Source organism: Pituophis catenifer, unplaced genomic scaffold (genome assembly GCF_029215685.1).
Source record: "Pituophis catenifer annectens isolate HBS135680 unplaced genomic scaffold, rPitCat1.0.hap2 SCAF_2, whole genome shotgun sequence".
NCBI lineage: Eukaryota > Metazoa > Chordata > Lepidosauria > Squamata > Colubridae > Pituophis > Pituophis catenifer.
The window spans coordinates 37,234,702-37,244,633 of NW_027256882.1; the positions used below are offsets into that span (position 1 = coordinate 37,234,702).

Here is a 9,932-nt window from a genome sequence, read left to right on the forward strand (position 1 = left end):
GTGGAATTGCCTGTAATGGTCTATAATAGGAATAGCTTGAGCTGTAGGAGAAAGAACAACTGCAGCATGTCTGGCCGGGGAATTTGGAAGTTAAAGCCCACATATCTTCAAGGTGCCAAGATTGAGAAACATTACTGTAACCTGACAGTAAAGATGGTGTTAATACTCAGAAATTTCATTTCTTGTCTAGGCCAGGGGTCGGCAACCTTAAACACTCAAAGAGCCTCAAAGACCCTAACTGGAAGCCCCGCCGTTCAATTCTGGAGCCAACAGGAAGTCCGGTTCCCGCACCATAGAGTCTCCTCCTAGTGTGGCATCCTTTTTCCTCTACCTATCCTAACTGAATTGTGGAGCTGACTGGCGACAGAGGGATGAAAGAGCCACATGTGACTCCAGAGCCGCAGGTTGCTGACCCTGGTCTAGGCTACCTCAAAGGATTGACACCACCTCTCCTTGAGATATCTGTCAGTCCCATCATATTGGATAGGGTAGGCTTGCTCCAGATCCTTTCTCTGCAATGTTGCCATCTAATGGGACCTTGGAAGATAGCTTTTGCTATGACAGACAACACCTTGTGGAACACCTCCCTCAAGTAATCTGGAAGGCAATCGGGACATGGTTCTGAGGTAGAATAGTGAGACCTTATGAAAGGTTGCTGGGATATCCTAGAACAGTGTTTCCCAACCTGGTCTATTTGAAGATGAGTGGACTTCAATTCTCAGATTTCCATATAGTGGTGTTATGTTATTGCAGCTTTATTATAATGAGCCACATAGAATTGTGCTCTGAGATGAATGGCGATGCAAAATTTATAAAATATCCTGAATTTTCTGCAGGAATTCAAGGAGGTTTACAAATATCCCCAGAACAATATGCCTGCAAGGTAGCTCAGGCTAAGAGACAAAGGTTTAAAAGGCTGAGGATGCAGTTGAAGCTACAACAGAGTCAACCAACATTATTCTACCATGGTTTTCTGCTAAAACAGGCTGTAACTGATCCTTAAATCCAGTAATGTTTGAATTGGGTTACACTTCCTTGACCCTAAACTAGATCCCTTCATTGTTCAAATAAAATATATATATATATACCTTTTCTAATGATATTCCTGTACATGATTTGTTCAAGAGTTCAGCAGTGTGTTTCCACTGTGAACCACACAGGTCAACAGCACTGGGAGAATAGTTCTGTTCAACATACTTCCACAGCAAAGCTGATCTAAGCTCTGAGAGTGCCAGTATTCAATGAATATCTCACTCCTGCTAAACCCAGGTGCACAATGGTGGCCCTGCCATACAGAAGGGAAAGGGCATGTTTTCTTTCCAAATGACTCAAGGGGCTTTCTGACTTTAAAAGGACCATCGGGTTCTCCATCAGCAGGGGTGGACTGCTGGGGGTTCGCAGGGGTTCAGGAGAACCTCTAGCTAAGATTCTGTGCAATTTGGAGAACCCCCAAATCCCATTCCAGGCTGGCCCTGCCCAGCCCTGCCCCGCCCTTCCCAGGAGTCCCCACACAGCCCATTTTAGAGGGCCTCTGGAGCCTGGGAAGGCCGTTTTCGCCATCCTGGAGGTGCAAGAGAAACCTCCAGAGCCCGGGGAGGGCAAAAACCCACACCGCCCCCCGCCAACTAGGCCACGCCCACCATGGCCACGCCCACCCAGCAACTGGGCAGAGAACCCCTTGCTAAAATTTTTGAAGCCCACCCCTGTCCATCAGCTATCTTCATTTTCATACCACAGACACCTTCCCTCTTTTTTTAATTGATCAGTTTCGTACTTATGATGGGAATCCCTTAATTTGTATCCTTCAAAAGTCTCCTTGTGGCTTCATTGGAGAGACCTTGGACACTTCCCAACTGCTTTCCTTGCAAAGCCTAACTGCCCAGTTGCTTTATTTTTCTTCCCAGCCAATCAGCTACTCTTTGTGTGTGACATCACAACCGCTAACTGTCAGTGCCCAACTGTTACCCCCTTGATGGACTGGTGGATGGCAATGATTTGTCTTTGACAGTGCCACCAAATGTTTCCTTTTGAAAATGGCAGGAAGATTTGCCCTCATTCTGGTGCTATTTCCTTTGGATATACGCAACTTTTCCTCTTGACTGAATGCTCGTTGTACATTATTTTCACAAAGGATTTGTGTCCTTGTGTTTGAAAGCGAGTGCTTTCCCCTAAAAATAGTCTAGTGACTTGAGATCTGGGTTCAAGTCACCACTCAGAACTGATTGGACGACGGTCACATTCTCTTGGCCTGATCGACCTCACAAGGTTGTTGTTGTTAGGAACTCTCACAGAAAAGGCTGCTGCCTCAGAACTCGGGCATCCTGATAAGAACTCAGGCACGGAGCTGTTAAGAACTTGATCCCTGAATTTGTCCATCTGTCTGTCTGTGTATGTGTGTGGGGGATTCGTTGTCTACTTTGGAAATAAACAATCACCAGGCAAAACTTCCAAGGGAAAACAATGGTAATTTTATTCTTCACTTTGCAAAGCGGGTGGACCACACACACGTAGGTACAGTGGACACACCCTAAATCATCAATACATTTGCCTTATATTCTCTAGTACCCTTACAAATTTACCTCCCACCTTTTCTTCATTGACTTAGTAATAATAATGTCACAACTTATCCAAAGTGTCTAAAATGAATACATTATCTCCGCCTCTGATCCCACTACTCTAATTCTATCTCCTCCTGCCCTTATTTACAAATTTCCTTTTATGGTCCTAGTTCCTAGGAGTTGTCTCTAGAGTAACTATCATATCAGTAAAATCTGGTTATAGCTGAAGACCTTCAACAATTTATGGACAGTTTTAGCAAGGCCTGGTGTTGTGGCCCGTATGTGGCCTGTGCAGCTGGTGGCTGATTCGGACAGCGAGGAGGCTGGTGTGGTGCTGCGCCAGCAGCCTGTGCAGCTGGCACTCAAGTCGGACAATGAGGAGGCTGGAGAAGATGTGGTGCCAGAGGCAGGGATTCAGCCAGGGCCTTCAGAACCTCCAGAAGCTCCCTTAAGTGAAGAGGAAGAAGAGGAGGAGCAGGGAGCAGCCTATTTAAGGAGGAACGCTGACTGAAGCTATTTGCAGGGAACATCTTCGTTCATTCTCCTTCGTGCCTTTATCTTAGTTATCTGCAAATTGCTTCTGGGCTTTCTGCCAAGCATAGTAAGATTAAGATTATTTATTCTTTGGATTCTTGCAGGCTGTTAAGAACGTTCATTAACAGCCTTTGTTTGTAAGAAAAAGAAAACTGATTTTATTTTAGTAAACTAAGGTTTGTACAGACTTTGTCTGTGCTGCGTTCTTTGGGGTCCATAGCTGGGGCAGAACAGCCTGCCAAGACTTTGGACTAACAATCAGCCTGAAAAAGACAGAAGTCATGGGTCAGGACGTGGATTCACCTCCCTGTATTACAATCTCTGCACAAGAACTGAAGGTCGTCCATGACTTTGTATACCTCAGCTCAACTATCTCTGACACTCTCTCTTTAGATACTGAGTTGAATAAACATATTGGTAAAGCGGCCACCACATTTTCCAGACTTACAAAGAGAGCATGGCTTAATAAGAAGCTGACAGCACATACAAAGATCCAGGTCTATAGAGCCTGCGTCCTAAGCATACTTTTGTACTGCAGTGAGTCTTGGACCCTTTATGCATGGCAGGAGAGAAAGTTGAACACCTTTCATATGCGCTGCCTCCAGGGATGAAATGCTCCTGGTTCAGACTGGATCGCCTGATCTGGTAGTGATGGAGGCGGGTGGTTTGGAGAACCAGTAGCAAAAATCCCTGCTCCCCCCGCCCCCCCCATGCCCAGCTGAGCCACACAATCATCAGAGGCTTTTTTTTTTACTTTTAAAAGCATTTTTTCTACAACCTTTTCAGCGGAAAAAAAATGCTTTTAAAAATTAAAAAAAAAGCCTCTGATGACTGCGCGGCTCAGCTGGGATCGTCAAAGCTTCGTTTAAAAAAGCCTCTGCTGATCAGGCAACTCAGCTTGGATCGTCAGAGGCATTTAAAAGAAAAAAACCCTATTTTTCTTTTAAATGCCTCTGACAATCCAAGCTGAGTTTTTTAAATTTTTAAATGCCTCTGGCGATCAGGCAACTCAGCTGGGATCATCAGAGCCTTTTGAAAGCATTTTTTTACAACCTCTTCGCCAAAGAGGTTGTAGAAAAAAATGGTTTTAAAAGTAAAAAAAATTGGCCACACCCACCCAGTCACATTACCCACCCACCCCCAAGCCTACTACAGAACCGGTAGTAACAAATTTTAGATTTCACCACTGGCTGTCTCCAATGAATTCTTGGCATCACCTGGCAGGACAAAGTTCCAAATAGCACAGTCTTGGAACGTGCTGGAATTTCTAGCATGTATACACTATTGAAACAGCGACATCTACGCTGCCTGGGGCATGTCGTGAGAATGGCTCCTGTATGGAGAATTAGTGCAGGGAAAGCGCCTCAGAGGGAGACCACAGCTGCAATATAAAGATATCTGCAAGAGGGACCTAAAGGCCCCGGACAGTCCCAGAACCAGCGAAATCTGGGGGCTGGGCAGGGGACAGAATGTATCTGCTCTCAGTGTGGAAGGGATTGCCACTCTCGAATTGGACTTTTTAGTCACACTAGATGCTGTTTCAGGACCTCTTTCCAGAGCACGATACCATAGTCTCTTGAGACTGTAGGATGCCAATGATGAATGGTTATAGCTGGTTTCTAACATAGCAAAGGCCTCTAATCCTAGCTCCTACGTACAATCCTCAGGCTTCAGCCTAGCTCATGAGATTAGAAACATATACAATGTATTTTTTTCACAGGCCAACATGTCTTCTTACAATTCTGTAAAAACAATACAACTCTGTTTCCCACCTGTGTATGTGCGTGTGTGTGTGTGTGAGAGAGAGAGAGAGACAGAGAGACTTTTACCTTTGCAAAGGAGCTTAATGCTCACCCAAAAATGAATCATCAAGTAATTCAGGCAAAGCAGAAAGAATTTATTGAAGAGGGAGGGTCAACTTTTTCTAGAGTACATTGATACATGTGCTCCGCAAGGAAGCAGGTGATTGAACAATAAAAACATTGGTTAATATTGGACTTGAACAACAGAAAACGTTCTGTGAAAACGCAGCTCTCTGGAAAAATGCTGGGAAAGGTGGAAAGGATCAGAAGAAGAGGACGATGAGCAGCAAGGTGGATAGGAGCCCCGTCCCACTTTCTCCGCTTCTCTCTCTACTTCGAACTATCTTCTCTTGAGATGAAGACAAGGCAGGCTCTGTCCGGAGACTGATGACGCTGCAGAAGGGAGACTTCCGATTGGTCCTTCCGCTTTTCAGGGTACTCCAATTCCGAAATTCGAGGAAAACGCCTCCTCCAAACCCACCGATTCCTCCTCTGGGGTTGGAAACATCCGTGCCTTTCTCCTCTCTCTTTGGGGGCGCTTGTGGGGCAGCATCCATGGGCTCTGCTGGGGTCCCCCTGTTGCTGCTACTGGTGGGGACGCTGGCCCGGATGCCTGGAAGCGAAGGGGGGGAGGAGACCCCCGGTAAGGAAAGGGATTCATCGTGGGGAGGGGAGGGGTTGGGAGTCAGTGCTCGGGTGGGGGGGAGTAGTGTGAAAAGGGGTGGAGGGCAAGAGAAGTTGGAGCCTGCAGGAATCTCGATCTCCGCGTGGTCTCCACCCCCTCCCTCGCCACATCCCCCCCCCCGCAGGATGAAGAGAGCCCCCCCTTCCCCGGTTGTGGCAGAGGAGGGCGGGGGTGGCGGGAAGGCAACCAATGTTGGATAAGAGGTAAGGGGGGGCTCTCACCTCCCGCCCTCCCCGTGGCTGGGTGGGAATGGCATCTAACGGGACCTCGAATTAGCGCCTGAGCCCCAAAGTTTCTTGCATCGAAAGAGACGGAAGGCGAAAGTGAAAGAAGGAAACTGAGGCAGTTTCAGACCTGAATCCACAAATGCCACCAAGAGTATAAGAAAAAAAAAAAAGACGCTTTTGGGCAAAAGTGTTTTTTGCAACTTCAGTTTTTCTTCCGAATTTCCATTTTTTTTTTAAGGGGAGGGAAGAGTTGAGCTTCGATTCCTTCTTGGGGGAGACTCTGAATTTTGAGGGGAGACTCAGAAACCTCCACCTCATATTCCCCCATTGCTGAATCGGGACCTGAGGGAAAAGGATATTGGAGGGGGGGTCTGAATTGCTCCTCTATGGCTCCCCCCAACCTATCCGTTTTGGTGAGGGGGCTGGAGACCTTCCCTTTGACATGGTCTTGGGGGGCTGCAGGGGGACAGAAAAGAGGGCTGAACCCCCAAATCATGCAGAGGCAGCTAGTAAGGGGAAGAAAATTTGGGGGTAACCAGGGAATCGGGGGGTTCCCTTCTCTCCCGCATCCCCAGACCCCCATGCCAGTTATGTCAAAATTGAGCAGTCGTCCCTCAACAGAGGGGAAGGGAAAAGACCCCACCCGCAATAGTTCTTTCAGCAGCCCCAAGAAAGCTCCATCCACCCCCATTTGCACCCTGATTCAGGGGACCCTGAGAGCCCAGATAAACCACTGATGGTCCTCAAGGACCCTCAGAGAACCGGGGACTGACTTTCAAACTGATCAGATGACCGCAAGGAATATCAATCCTTCCATCCTCCACCCTTCAGTCAGAACTGAAGAAGCTTCTGGGATGACAAGCGAAACGTTTTCAAGGAAAAACCAAGAAAGTCCAGCTGCCTTTTGGAAAAACCCCGTTGAGCCAACCAGGACCTGCAGGATGGAGACACCTGGATCCAGTTGGCCCTTTCACAATCTCGGCAGACCCAACCTGGACTCACTGGGGCTTTAAAAGAGCTAAAAGGGACATCTAGTCCACCCCTACAGGCAGGTAGAGAATGAATCACAGAATTACAGAATTGGAAGGGACCTTGGAGGTCTTCTAGTCCAACCCCCTGCTCAAGCAGGAGACCCTCTACCATATCAGACAAGCGACTGTCCAGTCTCTTCTTAAACTCCTCCAGTGATGGAGCACCCACAACTTTTGGTGGCAAGCTGTTCCGCTGGTTAATTGTCCTCACAGTTAGGAGAACAATTGTGCCTCAACGCCGCAAAGGCAGCAATGAAAAGGACACTCACGTTGAGGATCATTGGGGGGGGGGGACAGGTGCAAAAGAAGTCCACACTCCACCCCTGGCACAACCCCACCCCCGAAGCTGCAGCCCCCCAAGACTGAAAATCTTCCCCTCTCTCGCCTTCTCCGCTTCTATTGGGAGAGAGATATTGGGGGGGGGGTCTGAGTTGCTCTTCCAAACTCTCCCTTTAGTGAAGTGGGGTGGAGCCCCTCTTTTTGAAATGGTCATGGGGGGTTTGCAGGGGGGTCTATTTGGGAGGGGAACAGGAAAGAGGCCTTGAAAATCCTCCAAAGGCAGCAAGTAAGGCTGAAGATGTGGGGAGAAGAAAAGGGAAGGTGGGGATGGAAAGGCTGGGAGAGCCCAGGAGCATTGGTGTAGACCTTATTGTGACCCCTCCACATCTCTCCCCCCCCAAAGGAAGAGGGAGAGAAAAGCATGAATATTATTTTCCCTCAAGCTCAGACTTGACTGCCCTGCTCACATATTTCTTGCTGTTTAGGGGGGCAAAGAGGCCTCACCGAGATCCAACGTTCCCTGCAGATTGCTGGACCAGTTGAACTTCTGCCTGCCTTATTGCACCCTTGGAAGATGGAGGAGGTCCCTCAGGAAGCTCCTCCCGTCTTTCATTATCCTTCCCCCTCCAGACCTCCACCAAGAGGGAATCCCACTTGAACGAGTTCCCCATCCGTCCTCCAGGGGGCGCCTTCAAGCAGTCTCGCTGCAGGTTTCCCGCCTCTCCTCTTGACAAGCGTGGCTCCCTATCTGGTGGTGGCTGGGAACGATGGGCTCTGGAGTCCCTACTGACGGCCTTCTTCTTCCTCCTCCCTGCAGCCCATTTCCTGGCCCAGTGGAAGTGCGAGTGCCACTTCCTCAATGGGACGCAGCGGGTGCAGTTCCTGTTCAGGTACATCTACGATCAGCAGGAGATCATCCGCTTCGATAGCGACCTTGGGAGACACGTGGCCATCACGGAGTTTGGGCGGCCAGATGCAGACAAGTGGAACAATCCACAGTTCCTGAAGATGGCGAAGGCCCAAGTGGATCAATTCTGCCGATTCAACTACGGGGCGCTCCAGAGGAATTTTCTGGTTGGCCGGAGAAGTGAGTGTGGGAGGAGGAGTTCCAGAGAGGGGATCCTGGCACCCCATTTCTTTTCCTTTCCTTTCCTTTCCCTTTCCCTTTCCCTTTCCCTTTCCCTTTCCCTTTCCTTTCCTTTCCCTTTCCCTTTCCCTTTCCTTTCCTTTCCCTTTCCCTTTCCTTTCCTTTCCCTTTCCCTTTCCCTTTCCTTTCCCCTTCCCTTCCCTTCCCTTCCCTTCCCTTCATTAAGAGTCTGATTTCCACTCCCAGGAGCATAACAAATTAAAGTTTAATTTGTGTGTATTGTTTAATGGACTGCTAAATTGGCCATGTCCACCCAGTCACATGACCAGAGGTGGGTTTCAACAGGTTCTGACCAGTTTTGGAGAACCGGTAGCAGAAATTTTGAGTAGCACAGAGAACCAGTAGTAAAAATTCTGACTGGCCCCACCCCCATCTATTCTCTGCCTCCCAAGTCCCAGCTGATCGGGAGGAAATGGGGATTTTGCAGTAACCTTCCCTTGGAGTGGGGTGGGAATGGAGATTTTACAGTATTCTTCCCCTGCCATGCCCACAAAGCCACGCCCACAAAGCCACACCCACAGAACCGGTAGTAAAAAAATTTGAAACCCACCACTGTAATGTAAATGAAGCGGGCTCTGATAGATGACCACTGGATAACTTTCTATTCACTCTATTTTAAAAAGCAATGCATCCGGTTGGAAAAAGTACAAACTCAGCCAAAATCCTTTTGGTTCCTCTAGGAGGCCTCTAAGTTGTCAGAAGAAAGGAACATTCTAATGACATACAGCTTAAGGGTTGGTTAGGTCAAGGGGATCCACATGAGTTAAAAGTTGTCTATCGTCAGAAGATGATTTGAATCTATGCTTCAGTAATCTACAAAAAGAATTATAACTTTTGCAAAGAAACTCAGTAATTAGGAAATGTCAATTAAAAATGACAAATGTATATGACCATATGAATTGCTGAGTTAACAGAATCCTTTGTCTAGAAGGGTATAAAACCATTGTACCTAATTTCTGTCTTTGTTCAACGCTTCATGTACAGAGCTTTGAACCTATTGCACAATATATAATTTGTCTCTGATTAATCTAAAAGTTGTGTTTGTCTTATTAAATCCACAACAACTGCACATAACCACGTAGCCACACCTACCCAGCCAGTCTGGTCCCCCAACAGTCTGAGGGACCGTGAATTGGCCTCCTGTTTAAAAAGTTTGAAGACACCCTGGTATTGAGCATCGGCCCAACACCCAAGCCACGCTTGCCAGGAACGGCCGTTTCCTCCACTCTTCTCGAGGAATTTAGCATGCTGCTCTCCCCCCCTCCCCTCTGGCGCACAGCTTTTATGTGCCGCGGTCCTTTCCATCGCCCCGGTGTGGGAGAGGAAGCGGCGCCTGAAGGATTCACGTGGAATCTCACCTCGAGGTTCCCTTTCATTTTCAAGTCAATTCAGTGGCGGGACTTTCCTGCAGAAACCGGTTGGGGGGGAGCAATTTGGCCGGCGAATTGGGAAGAGCGTGCCTAGGCTTGCCTCCCCTGTGCTGCTGCTCACAGCTCTTGGGAGCAGCCGGGAAGCCCCTGAAAAGCTTTGGGAGAAAGAAGGTGAATGCTCCATTTCCCCTCGGGTGGGGGTGGGTGAGGGGGGAGGGGTGATGAAATAATGACTCTTCTTCCCCCGCCGTCTCTCCATGTGCCCAGCTTGGCTCTTGTGTTATTCAATAGGGTTGTGA

General features: G+C 48.2%; 1 protein-coding gene across 1 annotated transcript; it reads left to right on the plus strand.

Moving 5' to 3' along the window:
- The first annotated feature begins 5,281 nt into the window (after positions 1 to 5,281).
- On the plus strand, positions 5,282 to 9,932 carry LOC139310148 (HLA class II histocompatibility antigen, DR beta 4 chain-like). The gene is given in 6 exon segments (XM_070934305.1): positions 5,282 to 5,324; positions 5,327 to 5,442; positions 5,444 to 5,537; positions 7,934 to 8,203; positions 9,757 to 9,804; positions 9,925 to 9,932. Coding segments are annotated over 6 exon segments (579 nt in total).